This window comes from Budorcas taxicolor, chromosome 10 (genome assembly GCF_023091745.1).
Source record: "Budorcas taxicolor isolate Tak-1 chromosome 10, Takin1.1, whole genome shotgun sequence".
NCBI classification, from domain to species: domain Eukaryota; kingdom Metazoa; phylum Chordata; class Mammalia; order Artiodactyla; family Bovidae; genus Budorcas; species Budorcas taxicolor.
The window spans coordinates 29,324,563-29,348,109 of NC_068919.1; the positions used below are offsets into that span (position 1 = coordinate 29,324,563).

General features: G+C 37.1%; 1 protein-coding gene across 1 annotated transcript in view; it reads right to left on the bottom strand.

Annotated features, from left to right (window-relative positions):
• Nucleotides 1-6,159: 6,159 nt before the first annotated feature.
• DPH6 (diphthamine biosynthesis 6) overlaps nucleotides 6,160-23,547 on the bottom strand; it is a 199,064-nt gene continuing 181,676 nt past the window's right edge. The window contains exons 7-9 of the mRNA XM_052646951.1: nucleotides 17,003-17,097; nucleotides 7,391-7,478; nucleotides 6,160-6,213 (exon numbers count right to left, since the gene is read on the bottom strand). Of these exons, the coding sequence (XP_052502911.1) occupies nucleotides 6,160-6,213; nucleotides 7,391-7,478; nucleotides 17,003-17,097 (237 nt within the window). The remainder of the gene's footprint in view (nucleotides 6,214-7,390; nucleotides 7,479-17,002; nucleotides 17,098-23,547) is intronic.

Genomic DNA, 23,547 nt, shown 5'->3' on the forward strand with positions numbered 1-23,547 from the left:
TATGACCTACATCAAATCCCTTAGGATTATATAGTAGAAGTGAGAAATAGATTTAAGGGACTCGATATGATAGAGTGCGTGATATACTATGGAATGAGGTTCGTGACATTGACAGGAGACAGGGATCAAGAATATTGCCATGGAAAAGAAATGCAAAAAAGCAAAATGGCTGTCTGGGGAGGCCTTACAAATAGCTGTGAAAAGAAGTGAAGTGAAAAGCAAAGGAGAAAAGGAAAGATATAAGCATCTGAATGCAGAGTTCCAAAGAATAGCAAGAAGAGATAAGAAAGCCTTCCTCAGTGATCAATGCAAAGAAACAGAGGAAAACAACAGAATGGTCGAGATCTCTTCAAGAAAATGAAGAGATACCAAGGGAACATTTCATGCAAAGATGGGCTCGATAAAGGACAGAAATGGTATGGACCTAACAGAAGCAGATGATATTAAGAAGAGGTGGCAAGAATACACAGAAGTATAATAAAGCTCTTCACGAACCAGATAATCACGATGGTGTGATCACTCACCTAGAGCCAGACATCCTGGAATGTGAAGTCAAGTGGGCCTTAGGAAGCATCACTACGAACAAAGCTAGTGGAGGTGATGGAATTCCAGCTGAGCTATTTCAAATCCTGAAAGATGATGCTGTGAAAGTGCTGCACTCAAAATGCCAGCAAATTTGGAAAATTCAGCAGTGGTCACAGGACTGGAACAGGTCAGTTTTCATTCCAATCCCAAAGAAAGGCAATGCCAAAGAATGCTCAAACTACTGCACAATTGCACTCATTTCACACGCTAGTAAAGTAATGCTCAAAATTCTCCAAGCCAGGCTTCAGCAATACGTGAACTGCGAACTTCCTGATGTTCAAGCTGGTTTTAGAAAAGGCAGAGGAACCAGAGATCCAATTGCCAACATCCACTGGATCATGGAAAAAGCAAGAGAGTTCCAGAAAAACATCTATTTCTGCTTTATTGACTATGCCAAATCTTTGACTGTGTGGATCACAATAAACTGTGGAAAATTCTGGAAGAGATGGGAATACCAGGCCACCTGACCTGCCTGTTGAGAAACCTATATGCAGGTCAGGAAGCAGCAGTTAGAACTGGACATGGAACAACAGACTGGTTCCAAATAGGAAAAGGAGTACGTCAAGGCTGTATATTGTCACCCTGCTTATTTAACTTATATTCAGAGTACATCATAAGAAATGCTGGGCTGGATGAAGCACAAGCTGGAATCAAGATTGTGGGAGAAATATCAATAACCTCAGATATGCAGATGACACCACCCTTATGGCAGAAAGTGAAGAGGAACTAAAAAGCCTCTTGATGAAAGTGAAAGAGGAGAGTGAAAAAGTTGGCTTAAAGCTCAACATTCAGAAAACAAAGATCATGGCATCCGGTCCCATCACTTCATGGGAAATAGATGGGGAAACAGTGGAAACAGTGTCAGACTTTATTTTTGGGGGCTCCAAAATCACTGCAGATGGTGATTGCAGCCATGAAATTAAAAGATGCTTACTCCTTGGAAGAAAAGTTATGACCAACCTAGATAGCATATTCAAAAGCAGAGACATTACTTTGCCAGCAAATGTCTGTCTAGTCAAGGCTATCGTTTTTCTAGAAGTCATGTATGGATGTGAGTGTTGGACTGTGAAGAAAGTGGAACATCGAAGAAATGATGTTTTTGAACTGTGGTGTTGGAGAAAACTCTTGAGACTCCCTTGGACTGCAAGGAGATGCAACCAGTCCATCCTAAAGATCAGTCCTAGGCGTTCTTTGGAAGGAATGATGCTAAAGCTGAAACTCCAGTACTTTGGCTACCTCGTGCGAAGAGTTGACTCATTGGAAAAGACTCTGATGCTGGGAAGGATTGGGGCAGGAGGAAAAGGGGACGATCGAGGATGAGATGGCTGGATGGCATCACTGACTTGATGGACGTGAGTTTGAGTGAATTCTGGGAGTTGGTGATGGACAGGGAGGCCTGGCATGCTGCTCCTCATGGGGTCGCAGAGAGTGGGACAGGACTCTGTGACTGAACTGAACTGAACTGAGAAATAGTAAGCCTGTTTCTCATAAGCTGCTTAAGTTAATTATCACAAGAAAGGACAAAACAAAGTGTTAGGGCAGTTTATCTGGTATGGTTTAGTCTATGTCAGTCTTATATCATGGACAAGGTGTACACATTTAAAGAAAGGGAAGAAGCAAGTAAGATAGGTAAAGTAGAATAATCAACGGCAAGGGAGGAGGAACCAGAAGGCCTGGTAGGACATTTATTCAATGGTTCTGTATTACTAGAGCAAAGGTACATGTGGGAGAGTCCTTGGAACAAGACTGAAAAAAAATGCTATGGCAACATGTGAGGAGGCCCTCAGTTCATGGCTAAACATCTTATTTATTAAGAAAACAATGGGGCACCATTATGGATGTTTGTGTAGAGAAACGAAAACTAGAAAGAGAAACCTAACGTGGCAGTGGAGTAGAATGCGGGGAGAATAAAAGCAATGAATCCACTTAAGTTTTATCTTGTCCAAGAGTTTGAGCAAGATACAACTTTAACTGGTGAGAAGGGCATGGAGATGGAATAGTGTTTGTGACATTAAAACTAGTTTACAAGGAATTAGATAATCAACTGAATGTTTATGGTAAAGGAGAGAGAGCTCTGATAGATGATTCACTTTTTTGTGTGCCTGAGTTACTAGGTGGAAAACAGTAGTGCTAAATAACAAAAAGGAACAGTGCACTTGCAGGGGAAAATGAGTTGAAAGTTGGTACATAATGAGCTTGATCCTTTTTGGCAGTCATGTCCAGCAGCCAGTCAGAAATACAGAGGTAGAGTTAAGGAGGAAAAACAGATATTAGTATAAAGACCAGAAAGAGAGTGCCTTGAGAATTATCTATAGAGAGGTCAAAAGCAAACTAGTAGGACAAGATACAAATGTTCGATGCAGGATACAGGATGCTTGGGGCTGGTGCACGGGGATGATCCAGAGAGATGATATGGGGTGGGAGGTGGGAGGGGGGTTCATGTTTGGGAACTCACGTACACCCGTGGCGGATTCATGTCAATGTATGGCAAAACCAATACAGTATTGTAAAGTAAAATAAAGTTAAAATAAAAATTTAAAAAAAAAGAAAAGAAAGAAAAAAAAATCTCAGAAAAAGACTAACAGCAATTCATCAAAGCAATTGACAAAGCTAGACTGCAAATATGTTATAAAGTGTATAGAAACTAAAGACATTTTGGGAACAGATACAGATTTTCAGAGTGGTATTCAAGGTATACATTCACAGTCTCACTATTATTGGGGTAGAGTGTTAATTAATTTGTTAATATGAGTTTGAAATGACAATGTGATTTTGATAAAACATGTGGAAGTGTATCTGTCATTTTTTTTTTGGCCATGCTGTGTGACATGTGGGATCGTCTAATGACTAGGGATCAAACCTGCATTCCCTGCATTTGAAGCACAGAGTCTTAAACATTGGATTGCCAGGGAAGTCCCATAGCTGTCATTTTTGCCCTCCAGCATTTAATCATCTTTCCTTTGTTAATGACACTTTATTTTTGTTGTATAACATCCCCTTCTCTACTACCTGAGTGAGCTCAGGGGTAGAGCTGGTGACTTGGCCAGTGCTTTACCCAAGCCGTTGATATATAATACAATTTCTGGAAAAGGAACTCTTACTTCTTTCTTTCCTGATTCACACTAAGAATGCTACCTTGATATCTGTCATTTGCAAAAAAAAAAAAAAAAGTTGAAAGGAGGCAATATTTAACATATTAGGTTAGAATGATGAAAATAAAAAGGATATTCAAGCATATATACATATATACATAAAACTCTGATGAAAGAAATCAAAGAAGAATAAAACAAACAGATACCCCAAGGTCATGGGTAGTAAGATTCAATACTATTAACATGTCAGTTCTTTCCAACTTGATCTATAGATTCAATGTTATTCCATTCAAAATCTTACCAAGTTATTTTGTAGATATAAAAAATGGACTCTAATGCTTAAAGGGAAACTTAAAAGGCCTAGAATAGTCAATACAATATTGAAGGAGAAGAACAAAGTCAGAGTCTGACATTATCTGACTTTAAGATACAGTACAAAGTTATAGTAATTAAGACATTGTGGTATTGGCAAAAGAATAGACAAACAAATCTATGGAACAGATAGAGAGCTGAGAAATAGGTCTACACAAATATAGTCAACTGATCTTTGACAAAGGAGCAAGGAAATATAATGGGGAAAATACAGTCTTTTCAACAGATGATGCCAGAACCACCAGATATCCACACATAAAAAATGAATCCAGACCCAAACCTTATATCCCTTTACAAAAATTAAGTCAAAATGAATAACAGACCCAAATGTAAAATGCAAAAGTATAAAAATCACAGAAGATAAAATAGGAGAAAATCTAGATGATCTTGGGTTTGGTGATGACTTTTAGATATAATACCAAAGACATAATTTATGAAAGAAATAATAACCCGGGCTTCATTAAAATTTAAAACTTCTGCTTTGGCAAAGTTACTGGCAAAGAATGAGAAGACAAGCCATAGATTGCAAGAAAATATTTGAAAAAGATATAGCTGATAAAGAACTATCAGCTTTCCAAAACATACAGAAAATTCTTAAATCTCAATAATAAGAAAACAGAGTTCAAATAAAAAATGGGCAGAAGATCCAAGCAGACATCTCACCAAATATAATACAGAGATAGCAAATAAAATATATGAAAAGATGTTCCACATCATATGTTATCAGGGAAATCCAAATTAAAACAGCAATGAGATACTATTACATACCTATTAAAATGACAAAAGCCCAAAACAGTGACAATATCAAAAGCCAACAAGGATGCAGAGGAATGCAAATAGTGAACAGAGGGACTAGGAATAGAGAATAGTGAATCTCATTCACTGCTGGTGAGAATGCAAAATGGTACAGACACTTTGGAAGACAGTTGGATGGCTTCTTGTGAAATTAAATATACTTTTAGCATATAATCCAGCAATCATATTCCTTGGCATTTACCCCGAAGAGTTGAAAAGTTAAGTCCATACAAAAACTTGCACATGACTGTTTTATAGCAGCTTTATTCACAATTGCGAAAACTTGGAAGCAACCAAGATGTTCTTAAGTAGGTGAATGTATAAATAAATCATGGTATGTCCAGACAATAGAATACTATTAAGCATTTAAAAACTTATGAAAAGACACACAGAAACCTTAAATGTATATTACTAAGGGATAGAAGCCAATCTAAAAATGGCAACATACTGTATTATTCTAACTCTATGACCTTCTGGAAAAAGCAAAACTATGGAGATAATTGAAAAGATCAGTGGTTGCCAGGGGATGGAGGAAGTACGTGATGAAAGGTGGGGCACAGAGGATATTTTAGGGCAGTGGACATACTCAGTATGACATGTATAATGTTGGATACATGTCATCCATAGAACGTGCAATACTGAGTGAATTGTCTATGGACTTTGGGTGATAATGATGTGTCAGTGCAAATCCCTTGATTGTAACAAATGCACTGTTGTGGTGGGGGATGTTGATAATTGGGGGGCACTGTGCATGTGTGGGGGTTCAATGTGCCTTCTGCTCAATTTTTCTGTGAATTCAAAAAACAGCCTGAAGTCAACATAGGTAATGCTGAAAAACTGCATGTTTTTAATCAGTTATAAAATAATCAATAAGAGCTAATGGTATTCTTCCTGATTGTCCAGTAATGTTGAAGCAATGAATATATTCAAAACAAAAATGATGACACCCAGTAAACGTGATTAACTAAATATAGTGATTGCCTTTTCATCTTCATTTTCAAATGCCTTTACATCATGATATCATTGTCTGAGATGAGAGCAGGAACAAGAAAAAGATAATAAATCAGGGTGATAAAGGCAAAGACATGTTAAGAAATGAGGACTGCAGATGAAGTAAAAGGGAAAAGAAAAATCTGCCAGAGATGATGCACAGGATGTGTTAACCAATCAATGGTTCTATTAATTTCTGATTAAGTAAATATTTCTAAGAATTAAAAAAAAGGGTAATGAGAAAAAGTGGCACAAAATAATTAGGACAATGCTATATAATTTTAAAAATTAAATAGAAATAGCAGGTTAGTAACAAAAATGTTTTTCAAGAGTTATGTATATAATTAGATGTTCTGCAGTTGTCAGGTACTGGGGACACCTAAAAAAAAAACAAAAGAAACACACCATATTTATTCAGTGTCAATGAGTACTGTACCTCAAAGAAGTAACATTGTTTTCCCAAAGAGGGCAAATGGTCAGTGAAGACTAAGGAAATAGCCAAACAGTGAATAATGAGCTATTTAGGTAGAGCTGAACGTATATATGTACATTGGCCAGTGTATCTAAACCAGAATTTGGTGGTTTTGATTTTTGTGTGTATGCACATGGCAGCAAAAGTAGCAGAGACCTAGAAATAAGAAGCTTCTTTCAGCGGATCTGAAAGAAGTCTGGATAGTTTAGCTTCATTGTCTCCAGGGTTACCAGCTTTTGGGTAAAAGGTCACTGAAATAGCCTCCTTCCAGGCCAATTCAATGATCTATCTTCAACCCTGTCTATCCTAATTTTTCTGGAGAAATGACAGTAAATATCATTCTCTACTTTTGGAAACTCCTGCTGACTAAGAGATTTCTGGGGTTCCCATTTTTCTCCTTTTGTCAATCATTGAATCTCTTGATTCCTCAGATTATCTATTATATATTTAAAACTCTGGGTTTGCATCAAGACTTGGTGATAGAACACGAAAGATACAGAAGCCTTTTCCTAATCCTTTATGTCTTAAGGAGCAGAACTTTTAATCAAAGGGTCTAATCTAGACCGTAACTACTTTATAAAACATTTAAAAATAAACTTTCTGCTGTATCTTGACAATATATTTAAAATAAAACTCATAGTTTTTGCTTTTTTTCCATCTTTTATTTGTACTTCTGTTCTCTTGTTTATTTTTGGAATGGCTATAATTTCTCATTCTCCTCTTAAATTTTGTATGAGTATTTAATTTATCCTCAAACCCTTCCCCTATAGCAAACGCTCAACAACCTAACTCTTAATTTACTAGATGATTTAATATTTGGTTATACATTGTCCTGTCTTCTCCTTGATTAATGTATATATGATTCCCTTTTCAGATGAACTACAAACTCTTTAGAAATGTAATGTCTTTTGTATCATATAGAGCTCTCAGAATCATAAACATTTGAAAAATTCTTAGTTATTGACTTAGGATCTGAAAAAAATCATTTTTTACCTTTCATTTGTTGTTATAGAATTACATATATAGAGACAATGCATATATCCCAATTTTCACTTTAAATCACTGCAAATTTTAGATTACTTGCCTTGTCCTCCAAGTGCAATTCTAAAAAGCGTAGGTAAGCCACAGGTGCAAATGCATCAGCTGAATGTGTGACTACTTCTGATGAATCTCTGAAATAAAATAAAAATTCTAATTAGTTTATATACTATGCAAAATCTGTCTTGTGGCAAACTAACTCCTACTAGTGACTAGAAAAGACCAAAAATCCTCATTTATTTCTACTGGAATACTACTGTATACATATTTACTTCACAATTAGTGATTAACATCTACTTTTAATAATTAAACATTTAATTGGGGAAAAGATGGAGGGAACTAAACTTTCAAGAGTAAGTAAAGAAGGTTTTCATCTTTATGAGGACACACAGTTCAACTTTCAGGTTCACTCAAAGCTCTCTGAACAGTTTTACAACTTGAAGGCTCTATTCAATTTCATTTCCACAAACTTGGTTGGTATGGGCTAACCATTAAACAATAGGGCTTTATCTTCATTATTCTTTTCATTTTCAAGAGGTAATTCATTCAGTGTTTCACACAAAATCTCAATTATCCTTCACAAAAGCTGTACTGGTGATGGTTTTAAGCGCTACATGAACTCTTCACACTGTAATATCATTGCTATTAAAATTGACTGTCTGACATAGCAATTACCACATTCAGGTAAAATAGGATGAACTGCTTGCTGGCACCATTTGGATACATGTAAATTAAATCAACTTTTATCAAAGATACCCTGTAAAGCACATGTAAATAAATAAGATTATGTGTGAAGTTCTAATAACTGATTATTTTTATTGTTGTTTATTAAGAAATTGTTTTTGCATTTTAATTGAAATTCTAAAAGCAGAAATTGCTCATCTCTTTTTAAAGCCTCAGGAACTAGTTGCAGTGTTCATACTAGTACATTGTCAGCATTTTAACCATTGTGGTTCAGCTAAATAGATTCTTACTTTTCATCTTTTCCACTTATATAAAATAATTTTGAATCGTGTTTGTAATCAAAAGTTATTTAGTGACAATAGAAGAAATCTCAAAATACTAGGATCCAGTATATTAAGTTTTCATGGGCAAAATCTGTTTACTTTTCACATGAAAATCAGAGAGAGAGGAAAAGCAGTCTGATCATACCATTCATGAACCTTTTGTATCAAATATGAATCTTGTTAGTGCTTTAACAAGATGGGCTTCTATGACATTAAAAGAAAAGTAACACATTACAATAGAAATAAAATCATTAAAGAGTTGTGATCAGGAAAGAAAGTAATAACCTGTCTTCACAGACTACCTAAACCAAACGATGCCTCCCTGTATAATGAACAAGAGGAGGAGAAAAAGAAAGTAAAGAGCAGACCTCTTGCTTTTTACCACTTGCCTCTCTGCCTTGTTAACCTTAGTTAAGTTGTCCTGCTTATTTACTTCATACTTGTCTGTCTTGGTTCTGTCTTGCCTCATCAGTTCAGTTGCTCAGTCGTGTCCGACTCTTAGAGACCCCATGGACTGCAGCACGCCAGGCCTCCTTATCCATCACCAACTCCCAGAGTTTACTCAAACTCATGTCCATTGAGGTGGTGATGCCATCTAGTCACCTCATCCTCTATCGTCCCATTCTCCTCCTGCCTTCAATCTTTCTCAACATCAGGGTTTTTTCCAATAAGTCAGTTCTTCGCATCAGGTAGCCAAAGTATTGGAGTTTCAGCTTCAGCATCATTCCTTCCAATGAATATTTAGGATTGATTTCCTTTAGGATGGACTGGTTGGATCTCCTTATAGTCCAAGGGACCCTCAAGAGTCTTCTCCATCATCACAGTTTAAAAGCATCAATTCTTCGGTGCTCAGCTTTATTTATAGTACAACTCTCACATTCATACATGACCACTGGAAAAACCATATCTTTGACTAGACGGACCTTTGTTGGCGAAGTAATGTCCCTGCTTTTTAATATGCTATCTAGGCTGGTCATAACTTTTCTTTCAAGGAGCAAGTGTCTTTTAATTTCATGGCTGCAGTCACCATCTGCAGTGATTTTGGAGCCCCGAAATAAAGTCACTCTTTCTACTGTTTCCTCATCTATTTGCCATGAAGTGATAGGACCAGATGCCATGATCTTAGTTTTCTGAATGTTGAGCTTTAAGCCAGCTTTTTCACTCTCCTCTTTCACTTTCATCAAGAGGCTCTTTAGTTCTTCTTCACTTTCTGACATGAATGTAGTGACATTTGCATATCTGAGGTTACTGATATTTCTCCTGGCAATCTTGATTCCAGCTTATGCTTCTTCCAGCCCAACGTTTCTCATGATGTATCCTGCATATAAGTTAAATAAGCACAGAGACAATATACAGCCCTGACATATGCCTTAACCTATTGGAACCAGTCAGTTGGTCCACGTTGAGTTCTAACTGTTGCTTCCTGACCTGCATACAGATTTCTCAAGAGGCGGGTCAAGTGGTCTGGTCTTCCCATCTCTTAAAGAATTTTCCAGAGTTTGTTGTCATCCACACAGTCAAAAGCTCTGGCATAGTCAATAAAGCAGTAATAGATGTTTTTCTGGAACTCTCTTGCTTTTTCCATGATCCAGTGATGTTGGCAATTGGATCTCTGGTTCCTCTGCCTTTTCTAAAACCAGCTTCTACATCTGGAAGTTCACGAATCACATACTGTTGAAGCCTGGCTTGGAGAATTTTGAGCATTATTTTACTAGCGTGTGAGATGAGTTCAAGTGTGTGGTAGTTTGAGCATTCTTTGGCATTGCCTTTCTTTGGGATTGGAATGAAAACTGACTTTTCTAGTCCTATGGCTACTGCTGAGTTTTCAATTTTGCTGACATATTGAGTGCAACACTTTCACAGCATCATCTTTTAGGATTTGAAATAGCTCAACTGGAACTCCATCACCTCCACTAGCTTTGTTTGTTGTGATGCTTTCTAAGGCCCACTCAACTTCACATTCCAGGATGTCTGGCGCTACGTTGGTGATCACACCATGGTGATTATCTGGGTCATGAAGATCTTTTTTGTATAGTTCTTCTGTGTATTCTTGCCACCTCTTCTTGATATCTTCTGCTTTGGTTGGGTGCATACCATTTCTGTCCTTTATTAAGCCCATCTTTGCATGAAATGTTTCCTTGGTATCTCTAATTTCTTGAAGAGATCTCTAGGCCTTTCCATTCTTTTTTCCCCCCCTCTATTTCTTTGCATTGATCCTTGAGGAAGGCTTCCTTAGCTCTCTTTGGTATTCTTTGGAACTCTGCATTCAAATGGTTATATCTTTTCTCCTTTGCCTTTCGCTTCTCTTCTATTCACAGCTATTTGTAAGGCCTCCTCAACAACCATTTTGCCTTTTTGCATTTCTTTTCCTCAGGGATGGTCTTGATCCCTGCCTCCTGTACAATGTCAGTAACTTCTGTCCATAATTCTTCAGGCACTCTGTCTATAAGATCTAATCCCTTGAATCTATTTGTCACTTCCACTGTATAATTGTAAGGGATTTGGAATGGTCTAGTGGTTTTCCCTACTTTCTTCAATTTAAGTCTAAATTTGGCAATAAGTAGTTCATGGTCTGTGACACAGTCAGCTCCCAGTCTTGGTTTTGCTGACTGTATAGAACGTCTCCATCTTTGACTGCAAAGAACATAATCAATCTGATTTTGGTGTTGACCATCTGGTGATGTCCATGTGTAGAGTCTTCTCTTGTGTTGTTGGTAGAGGGTGTTTGCTATGACCAGTGCATTCTCTTGGCAAAACTCTATTAGCCTTTTCCCTGCTTCATTTTGTACTGCAAGGCCAAATTTGCCTGTACTCCAGGTATTTCTTGACTTCCTACTTTTGCATTCCATTTCCCTATAATGAAAATGACATCTTTTTTGGGTATTAGATCTAGAAGTTCTTGTAGGTCCATTCAACTTCAGCTGCAGACTTGGATTATTGTGATATTGAATGGTGTGCCTTGGAAATGAACAGATATCATTCTGTCGTGTCTTGGCTCATCAATAGATTAAAATTCTTACTCCTGTGTATGATCTCATTTTTATGTTAAATTTCAATCTCTCGGGGTTACCATTTCCAGCTTTGGAAACTGACCCTGAGCCTGGATTATGCCTGATGTAGGAGCTTGGTCTTGATATACTTGACAATGGATACACCAAAACTATGACTAACTCAAACCAATGTTGTGTCAGTAGAAAGGGTTTTGGGCCCTCCCTTCTCATGCCAGTTATCCCCACTAGAAACAGAAGGTTGGCAGCATATGACTCACTTAATTGATACAATTATCACATTTGAATCAAGACCATTTTCCAGAGAAAATACATAACATTCTAACTATACTATATAACAGAACTAAATGAAGAGGAATATGATTTTTATGGATTCTCTTAAATCCACAATTGACTAATATAATTTCATTCTCTTATACAAAGCCAGAATCAACTGGAAAATAGATAATAGATATCAAATAAATAACTTCTAGCTTCAAAGAGCATAATGCCACTACTGCTCTTCTTTTCTTTCATAAACTGTCAGTTGAAACTCAACTTTCAAGGGTCTCTGGTTTCTGTCAGCTTCTGAAACCCAGAACAGGATCTGCTGGAGTACCCTCAGAGAAACCCCCCAAATTAAGAACAACTGAAGCACAGCAAAAATGCTTTTCAGTTGGCTACCCTCCTCCTCTGTCCCTACTGATACAAGTAATCAGTGCAGCCTCGACCTCTTACAGAATGGAGATTTCTCTATAGCAAAGAGCTGGATCTGACATTCACTTTCAATATGCTACATTAGGCTTATCCCCACTTACAACTTCAAAAGGGCAGCTACCTGAGCCAGGTTTGAGTCTCTCTCATCTGAAGCAGACTCCCTCTCAAGGTATGAGATCAGGCCCTACCCTCTCACTTCAAAAAACTGATACTTTCTCTTGGTTCCTACTTCCCCTCGAAAACACAACCACACATAGATATCCCCCATGAACTCACACTTATCCTCACATTTCTGTGAAGCCTTGCCTGACATCCTCACACAGTGCTAGTTTTCTGCTTTCTGTGCTTTGGTCATGCATTTGTGTGTGTGTGCGTGTGTGCACACACGCACACACACATTCAGTTGCTCTGTCGTGTCCGACTCTTTGTGATCCCATGGACTGTAGCCCACCAGGCTCTTCTGTCCATGGGATTTTTCCAGGCAAGAATACTGGAATGGTTTGCCATTTCCTCCTCCAAGGGATCTTTGCAACCCAACAGCCCCTTCATAATACATCTACTATATTAGAACTATGTGTTTCTGTGCTTGTCTTCATTCTCAATGAGGGACCACGTTTTGTTCATCTTTGTCTGTCTGTTCCTCCATACTTCCTTCACCTCTGGCTCAGAGAAGAATATATTGCCAGGTATTCACTCATTTGTTGAATAAAAAAATTACTGTATAGTTTAACTTCATTAAACATATTTACTATCAAAAATCCACACAGATTTTTCAATAACCTATCTTTACCTGAATATATACATTTTCATACATGCATATTACTTGTATATGTATAGATGAACATAATCACACATATATACCAATAACATCATATAGCACCTCTAGCATAATAAAAATAATTATATAAATTTAAATACAAGGAAAATTAGTTCATATATTTTAATTTCCCAAGTGATATAGGAGAGACATGAGAAAGTAGATAAGGAAAGTTCTTGATTCATCCCCACTGCTAAATGTGATATTAGGATGCTCTGGGCTGAGTTATGTCTTGACTTGAATAGGTAGAAACCAGGAGTGAGTGGGGAAAATGAGTGCATAGTGTTTTAATCATCGAATTTAGTTCTTTTCATCCCTCCTTCCTTCCCACTGTTTCTTCTATCCATCCACCCATCCCATACATAGCAACTGTCTAGTAGTAGTATATTAACATTGTTAGTTCAAATGGAAATGTGGGGTTGTATCAAATACTGACATTAAAGATGTGTTCATCAATAGCAAGAAGAAAATTATCACTTTCATTAATACAGTACTGAGACTTTAGTTTTTACTTTTTTTCCCCAAAATATTGGCTATATTTCTTGTGTTTCAATTCTTACTTTCAATATACATACATACATATTTCAAAGTAAGAAACAATAGGAAAATAGGTTTATTATTTTACGACCCACAAGTATCTTCTTCTCTTAAAGACTAAGCCATAATTCTTTTTATCAAGGCTCCTCAGGAAAAAGCTATTTTCTGATCTAAAAATTTGTATCTAGAGGTGGGTAGGCACATCGTAATTGATGTGAAACGTGTATTGTAAAATGGTCTAGTAAAATTTTTTCTAAATTACTTCCAGGCCAAGACTGGTATGCTAGTCTTTCCTACAAGATTTTTAAATGTTAATATATCTCATAATAAACTTCTAGCAAGTGAAAGTGAAAGCCACTCAGTCATGTCCAACTGTTTGCGACCCCATGGACTATACAGACCATGGAATTCTCCAGATCAGGGACACAGGAGTGGGTAGCTTCTCCCTTCTCCAGGGGATCTTCCCAACCCAGGGATCGAACCCAGCTCTCCCAAATTGCAAGTGGATTCTTAACCAGCTGAGCCACAAGGGAAGTCTAAACTTCTAGAACCACCCCATTTGTCTAAATTACTTCATTATACAAGAGAGTTAATCTGTGTTTTTTTTTAAATCACCAATTATAATCAAATAATTTTACATGAAAAAGTTTATATTTTTCTCCTGTTAGATGTAATCTCCTTTTTAAAAATAAAATTTTGAATCAGAAATTTAAAAGGGGACTCCTAATAATCAACTAGTTGTATGCTAATTGCGGAAGATCACTACTATATCAAATAGAATAGGAAATAGCATAAATTTGTCTCCCAAATAAAGTCCAATTTACAGGATCCATGATGATTAATAGTCATTTGTTAACAAGTAGTTACCTGGTCTAAACTTACCTTTTAATTTTATCACAAGGACAACCATCTCTAAGTGAAATAATTTACATAATGGTTTTAGAATGTGCGATGCTTGTTCACTCATATCATCACATTCAGTGCTTATCAGATAGGTATGGTAAGGAAATTTTCTATTTTAAAGTAAAGGAAAGATTTTGTACATAGTGGGTGATATTCTTTTTCCAGTCAACTACTATAACCTGTTATATACTATAACTTAAGTATAACTTAAGAAAGAAATGCATAAAAGTGAAATAGTATATATAAAAATAAACAAGTGAAATTAATTCAATGATATCCAACATTTATTAGTGTCTACTGTATGTTCTAATAAATGTTGAATATCATTGAATTAATTTCACTTATTGTTTATTTTTTTATATATACTATTTCACTTTTATGTATTTCTTTCTTAAGTTATACTTAAGTTATAGTATATAACAGGTTATAGTAGTGTCTACTGTATGTTCTGGGGACTTCCCTGGTGGCTCAGATGGTAAAGCATCTGTCTACAATGCGGGAGACCTGGGTTTGATCCCTGGGTTGGGAAGATCCGCTGGAGAAGGAAATGGCAATCCACTCCAGTGCTATTGCCTGGAAAATCCCATGGACAGAGGAGCCTGAGAGGTTACAGTCCATGGGGTCACAAAGAGTCAGACACGACTGAGCGACTTCACTTTCACTGTATGTTCTGAGAGTTCAGTTATGAAAATAGGCACTGGGGGCAAAAACTACCAAAGTTTTTAAAAATGGAAGGATTTAGCAAAGTAGGGATAAATGAGAAGGCAATCTAGAGAAAAGAATTTAAATAAGAAAGCTGTGAAGCTGAGGTGAGGCAGAACATATGAAGAAAACAAAGCAAAGAATTTGCTTAAGCATCAGATTTAGATTAGTGATTAGCTGATAAGAAAGAAATATCCTCAGCACGTCTTCCTCTGTTCTTAAGGGGTACACATTACAGTATTGCTGATTAGCCCCTCCATTCTCAAAGAACTCTTACAGAGCAGGGCAGCAGCCTGCAGAGTTCCACCCACATAATTTTCCTCAACAAATGATTACCCAGTTCAACTGAACAGCTCATTTTGGCACTAGAGGGTTCTAATACACCTCCCCCGACTTCCCTCTCTTCAACATCATGACTAACTCCCATCGTGCCATTGTCTCAGTTAGGTTGAAGTTTCCTTATCTACAAAACGATAAGAAGAAAGATTCATTTTTCAGGTCTAAAGTTTACTATGATAAACAAACCCTCTGGTTATGTAATATAAAGCAGTACATTTCTTATAATTCTAGGTTGTCCATAAAGACTTCTAGGTGCCCTAGGACCTCAAGTTGTCAAATAAATAGGAAGAATATTCTTCTTTGGCCTTTTTTTCTCTGTGCTTTTTATTTTTTTCCTAATTTTGTTAGTCCCATATGAATAAGTAAGTATACTGAACGTTTCCCATTATACTGTAATTTCACCCTAGCATGGAAATGCTCTTCTTGAGTAACAAGACAGTATTTTTTCATAGAAGCAATACCTAATCCACAATTCAATTATGAATTGTTTTGTAATCACTGAAGTCAGGAGAAATACCTCCTATTTATGAAATTTTTCTTGTGACTTATTCTCTACCATTTTGTGTCAAATTCTATGCAGATGCGTCTTCCTCCCATCATTTTGGAGACAGGAACTATGTCCAACATCCATGGTGCCCAGTAGAATGTTTCAGGCGTAATAGGTAGTAGGTGCATATTTGCCAAATGAATTGTTATTCTGATGATTATTAATGGGAAAGAAGTTAGAAGAAACAAGAAAAGAAAGAATGGGCAAATATTGCAAAGATTGAGGTCTTGGCCGTGTTTCTGAAGATAAAGGTATTTTTTTTAGAAAATTCACCTCGAGTTGTCTTTACTTCTTAGAACACTCCTTCCTTCATTATTAGTATGTACAAAGAAATACCTTTCAGTGTTGAAAACATTGAACCTGTTTATTCAATCCAAGATTCTAATCTTTTAGCAGATGAGGTTTCTGAAATCAAGCATAATTCTGACAACCTTTTCAAGAAGCTAAAGGGCTTAGGAAAAGCAAATAAAATGCTCTATTAGCATATGAGAAGAGTGACATAAATTAAGAGTAAGGGTAATGATGTAACGAACTGAAGAAAGTCCCTGTCTTTCACTACACAAATTTTTAACAATTTATGGCAAAGAAATCACACTACTCACCATAAACAGAATTCATTTTTAAGAAGTTTATATGTAAAAATAACCCCAAATAATTGAAGAGAACTGTTTAGTATAACCATTCTAAGTTATTAAAGCCAAGAAAAAGGAAAAAGAGGATGGAGTTAATGGAACCCACAGGCTACTGATGTGGCAGTTTATCAAATGTAGCTGTAATGAAAGATAAATAATACAGGCAATTCACACTTCATGAAAGGATAAAAGTGTCAGTGTGTAGGTACCAGTTTTACTGCAGGCCATAATCAGCAAGTAAACGAAAGTGCAATGTCTAAAAAGTTTATAGGCTTCTATGAAGGCCTCGTCTTGTCAGGTATTGATTTAGGTATTCAGACGACTTCACTGGTATTACACAAATTGAGTGTTCGTGAACTTGGAGGACATGTTCTATTTCTCCCAACAAAAGTTGCCTCCAGCTTAAAATTAAGTTGCTTCCATCACTTAAATTTGAGGAAGGGGAAGAAAATGCTGAAATCATATCTTACACAATTATTTTCTTCTTAAATAGAGGGCAATCCAAAGTGAATGTTTCATATTCTCCACCTTCTCCACAAACATGGACTCCATATTTCTTAGAAAGCTGAAAATAGAAAAAAAAAAGAGAAAGAAACAGGAAACTTAAAACTTAGATAACAAAAATGTTCCCTTAACTTATTTTGTCCTAAAAAAATATCCATGTTGGAAACTTTAATTCCAAAATAGATTGTGAGCTATAGGAAAATGATTGTATATTTCTGTTTAAAAACTGTTAAAAACCATTTGAAGAATGTTATCATAAAGCATAGCATTTTAAATAATTCCCAAATCCTTATAAAAAGATATATTAGACCAACATTTTTATGTATAATGAAAAAGCTTAAAGATTACTATAAAGTTTGACACTAGCTTTAGCTTCAAAAGGAGGAAGGATACTAAGTCATTTTGTACTAAATGAGAATATATGCAGCCAAATTGTGCTTTCCCTGCCCTTTGACCTATATGTGGAAGGGGAAAAAATGCGCTTAGAAAATTTCTCAGACAACACAAGAGAATGTAATCTAAGGCCTTTCCTTGGGCTTATGAATGAAAGGAAGTCATAAACATGGTTATTATGCTTAAGACTATTATTAGTAGTAAAGTTCTAAGAATATCAAGATCTAATGAAGTTCTAATGCTTCAAACAAGCCCTGGAAGGGTCTAACTCCAAGAAAGGTTGGAATAGCTTATAATGTTTGTCTGATTAAACCTGAAATTTAAAAAAAAAACAAAAAACAGCAAAGAAACAACCACTCCCCACCCTGACCCTATGCTTTGCATCAAATACAAGTTGTTATTTAAATGATCCTGATACTGAGAGTAAAATCCTCTCTTATTGGGCTGGTACAAGGCTGGAATCAGAGCTGGGGAGCACTCTCACTGGCTATGCAACAGAATCTTTCTGGTCTTTCATGGAGGCTTTATCACTATGATTCTAGCTCCTTCATTCTGAATTTTACAGCTTTTCCTGCTTACAACCTCTCCTAGCCCCAAATCCTCATAGCCCAAAGGAAGAGTGACTCCACTGATGTTCTCTGAAACTGCCAGTGCTGGGACTGTGGCCTGAGTTTTCAGTTTTACCTGCATAAATATTATACATTTATTTATTTGGTTATTTTTATAGTTGTGCTACCATTCCAACTCCATTACATTTCATCTATTGACTATGTGCCCTTAGGGATTGAAAGGATGGATCTATGAAAATTCTATTCCCTCTAAGGATCAGTGGTAATGTGAATGACCTATAAAGCAAAACAGCAAGAAAAGTGAGGGAAAGAAAATGAGATGGCATTTAGTATATGAACTTGCAAAAATGTAGTAGATAAATTTTCACCGTGGTGGGTCATGAAGTAGAGAACTGGCAAGGCAGAATTATGGCAGCCGGCCATTATGAGAGCAGATAACAGGAATAGATTACAGTAGTAAACCAAATTAAATTAATGTCTGCTTTGCAGTAAAAATGTAGGAATAATAATGGGGTATGGATTTCAAGGGCGTTTCCTTGTTCTGTCAGCTAGTGCCCGACCCCTTCTCATCTCCCTTCCTTGGTCTTTTCATTCCAGTGACTTTCTGCCAAGGGAAGCTTCTACTCTCACCTTTATGGTCAGTCTTGTTTATGTGGGAATATATCTTAATAACCACAGACTTCTTTTTTTAGAAAATGTATAATTGAAGCTTTGCAAAATTTCTATAATCTACCACAAAAGCATAATTGGATTTTTTAAAATTAATGTTGGCATAGCTGTTATCCTACTGAAGTAATTCTGTTAGTCCCTAAGTAAAAATAATGTAAGCTGCTATATTAAGCCAGACAGCACTAGGAAATCTAAAATTTGGATATATCCAGTGATATTTTCAATTCACATAAAATATTTCCATAATATTCATCCAGTCAGTTCTTCCACAAACATTTACTGAATAGTGATTATTGGGCAGGCTTTGTTAGATGAAAAAGTTCCAGGAGTAAACAAACAATGTCCTTGGTCTCTGGAAGCTTACTAAATATATTACACCCTATATTTCAATACCACAGTATGATGAAACAGTGATGTTGATTCTGTAAATAATATGTGCAATTTCTTCCCCCTCTACCACTCATTGACCAGCAGGGACACAGATTCCAAGTCAAGGAAGATTTTACACAGACAGATTTCAGAATTCCAGAATCCATGGGTTCCAGATTCCAAGAGTGCAGTGCATTTTATGGCTGATGAACCACAAAGTAGCCTATGAATCCTTATGATGTCTTTTGCAGACCCTCTAAACTCTATTAGCTTAAAGCTCTAGTAGACATAAGTATTCAGAAAAATACTGGCTTACGTTTGGCCAGTTCCAAGGCCCCTTGATGTCCTGAGAGAACCTCCTCAAGAAGCAAAGCCTAAGCTAGCCACTTTCTTTAAGGAATCTTTAGCTAAGGCATAGCACTATGTTAGAAATCAACAACCTGGTAGCACAAAAGCGTGATGTGTGCATTTGATTGGGCTTCCCAGGTGGTGCTAGTGATAAAGCACCTGCCTGCCAATGCATTCGATCCCTAGATTGGGAAAATCCCTTGGAGGAGGGCATGGCAGCCCACTCCAGTATTCTTACTTGGAGAATCCCATGTATGGAGGAGTCTGGAGGGTTATAGTCCAAGGGGCTGTAAAGAAATGAACATGACTGAAGCAACCTAGCAGGCATGTGTGATTTGATTTTTTAAAACAGGGGTCAGTTAAGGTAAGTGGAGAATCCAGAGACATATTTGTGGTATGAGACGTTCAATCTGCTTTTCTAAAACATGTAAGCAAGTGTTGCTCATATCTACATTACTCATAGAAAGTAGCAACTTTATTCTAATGTATCTCAGGTCTGTGTCTGGGTTCCAACTCAGAATTAGTATTAGTGTAGGCCAGCACCTCCTCATTCTAAATACAGTTTCTGTAGTTCACTTTGATAGTTTCTCTGTCAATATCATTGTAACTGAAAATACTGGATAGGTTTTCCTAAGGTTTAGTTCCTTACTGAATTATCATGATTCTTTCCATAATTTAAATGAATAAGATAGCAAACTATATTGAAAAATTAAAAAAGTGTTTTTCAAGTTGCTTTTTTCCCCCTAAAGTATGATATAAAGGATTAAGACATTTATTAAATAGTATCAGTTAGTATATAAAAAGTGGAAGCAGACAATTGTCACCATAACACCAAAAATATGCCAGATCAGCTACAAAACCACACCTTTGTGTTTTACATACAGAGATCTGAGAATTCACAGGCATCTGGATGAACTAATAGCAGATCAGGGTAAGCTTTTCTGAGATGAGTGAAGACTCATGGCCACTTTCCTAATGGGGGAACAGACAGAGTAGAAGCAAAGCTTCATGGATGTGGGGTGTCTATCAGTGTATGTGGAAAGCCAAACTCTTGTGGACCTCTGTGCTGGATTATTAAGAGTCCTGAAGAGCCCAGGGAGTATGTATAGCCTGCCAATTCTTTTTCAGAGTCTTAACTAAGTGCACAGAGTGGCTACCTTCAGAAAACTGCTCCTCTCCAGGGCAGGAGAGGGGAGAGACAGAGATCCCTTTGAGAACACCTGCCCAGTAAGTCTTTGCTATTGAACTTTCAAGGTACCAAGGGGTGGTTACAGGGCAGGAAGATTGAGAGATTTCGGCCAAGACTTGGAAAGCCAGAGAGAGGGCAGAGAAAGGCTGAGAGTAGTAAGGCCCTGAAAAGGCACAAAACAGTGGTGTAGGACTTTAAAACATGGGGACAGGGTAGGAGGAAGAGGAAGAGATCTCTAGACTCATTGGAGAATAGATTACATGCCCTGATAAACGGAGAACCTTTATCCTGCTTTCAAAACATTTCAAACAAGTAGCAAACTGAAATGAAACAAAAATCAAACCAGACTCACCTCAACTGGAAAATAGACTAAAAAGAATAAACACCTCAGACTAGCTGTCACAGAGAGGAAGTGGTGTGACTTTTCTGGAGTAAACATTTACTTCAGTCTCTGTTGTTCTTATTTATTCATTATCTACCATAAAATATATAAAACAAATTAAGAAATAAAAAGTGAAAAATGTGACTATAATCAGGAGAAAAACAAACAAAATAGAAACAGACCCACACATTAATCAAATACTGAACCCAACAGACAACGAGTTTAACATAAAAAGGAGAGTGAAAAAGTTGGCTTAAAGCTCAACATTCAGAAAACGAAGATCATGGCATCTGATCCCATCACTTCATGGGAAATAGATGGGGAAACAGTGTCAGACTTTATGTTTTTGGGCTCCAAAATCATAAATGCAGATGGTGATTGCAGCCATGAAATTAAAAGACGCTTACTGCTTGGAAGAAAAGTTATGACCAACCTAGATAGCATATTCAAAAGCAGAGACATTACTTTGCCAACAAAGGTCCGTCTAGTCAAGGCTATGGTTTTTCCAGTGGTCATGTATGGATGCAAGAGTTGGACTGTGAAGAAACCTGAGTGCCGAAGAATTGATGCTTTTGAACTGCGGTGTTGGAGAAGACTCTTGAGAGTCCCTTGGACTGCAAGGAGATCCAACCAGTCCATTCTAAAGATCAGCCCTGGGTGTTCTTTGGAAGGAATGATGCTAAAGCTGAAACTCCAGTACTTTGGCTACCTCATGCGAAGAGTTGACTCATTGGAAAAGACTCTGATGCTGGGAGGGATTGGGGGCAGGAGGAAAAGGGGACAACAGAGGATGAGATGGCTGGATGGCATCACTGACTCGATGGACGTGAGTTTGAGTGAACTCTGGGAGATGGTGATGGACAGGGAGGCCTGGCGTGCTGCGATTCATGGGGTTGCAAAGAGTCGGACATGACTGAGTGACTGAACTGAACTGATAATTATATATTAGAGATTTACTGGAAAAGATAGACAAAATTTATGAACAGAGATTAATTTGAGCAGAATTAGAAAACTAGGGGGAAATATCTTTAGGTTCATATTCTAGTTCCAACAATTATTGGGCAGGGGACCTGGGATGAATTACTTGTTCTCTGAATTTCCATTTGTTTAGGGAAAGCCTGCCCTCAGGGGGATGCTCTATTAAAAGATATAATACATATAAAGCTTTTAATCCAATGCCTAGTGCACAGAAAGTAGCTGACATATGTCATCCTTTCTCTATTAATCTGCTCTTCCCTTGGACCTTCTGCTCTTTATCTACATATACCTTCTTTGAGGATCATGACTCCTATTATATCTATCATCTCTATTGCAAAATGGCTCTCAAAGTGAAAAGCTTAGTCATTAAACTCTCTCCCATGTATCTCCTTCCCCCACAACTCCAAATACTTATTGAGTGTTTTACATGGGAGCATTGATGGGAAAGACTAGAGATCTCTGCAAGAAAATTAGACACATGAAGAGAACATTTCATGTAAAGATGGGCTCAATAAAGGACAGAAATGGTATGGATCTAAGGAGCAAAAGATATTAAGAAGGGGTGGCAAGAATACACAGAAGAACTGTACAAAAAAGATCTTCATGACCCAGATGATCACGATGGTGTGATCACTCACCTAGAGCCAAATATCCTGAATGTGAAGTCAAGTGGGCCTTAGAAAGCATCACAACAAAAAAAGCTAGTGGAGGTGATGGAATTCCAGCTAAGCTATTTCAAATCCTAAAAGATGATGCTGTGAAAGTGCTGCATTCAATATGCCAGCAAGTTTGGAAAACTCAGCAGTGGTCACAGGACTGGAAAAGTTCAGTTTTCGTTCCAATCCCTAGGAAAGGCAATGCCAAAGAATGTTCAAACTACCACACAATTACACTCATGTCACACACTAGTAAAGTAATGCTCAAAATTCTCCAAGCCAGGCTTCAAGAGTACGTGAACCGCGAACTTCCAGATGTTGAAGCTGGTTTTAGAAAAAGCAGAGGAACAAAGATCAAATTACCAACATCCACTAGATCATCAAAAAACCAAGAGAGTTCCAGAAAAAACATCTATTTCTGCTTTATTGACTATGCCAAAGCCTTTGACTGCGTGGATCACAATAAACTGGAAAATTCTGGAAGAGATGGGAATACCAGACCACCTGACCTGCCTCTTGAGAAATCTGTATGCAGGTCAGGAAGCAACAGTTAGAACTGGACATGGAACTGGTTCCAAATAGGAAAAGGAGTACATCACGATTGTATATTGTCACCCTACTTATTTAACTTATATGCAGAGTACATCATGAGAAATGCTGGGCTGGTGGAAGCACAAGCTGGAATCAAGATTGCTGGGAGAAATATCAATAACCTTAGATATGCAGATGACACCACAGTTATGGCAGAAAGTGAAGAAGAATTAATGAGCCTCTTGATAAAAGTGAAAGAGGAGAGTGAAAAAGCTGGCTTAGAGCTCAACATTCAGAAAACTGAGATCATGGCATCCGGTCCCATCAGTTCATGGCAAACAGATGGTAACAGTGGTAACAATGGCAGACTTTATTTTTGGGGGCTCCAAAATCACTGTAGATGGTGACTTCAGCTATGAATTAAAAG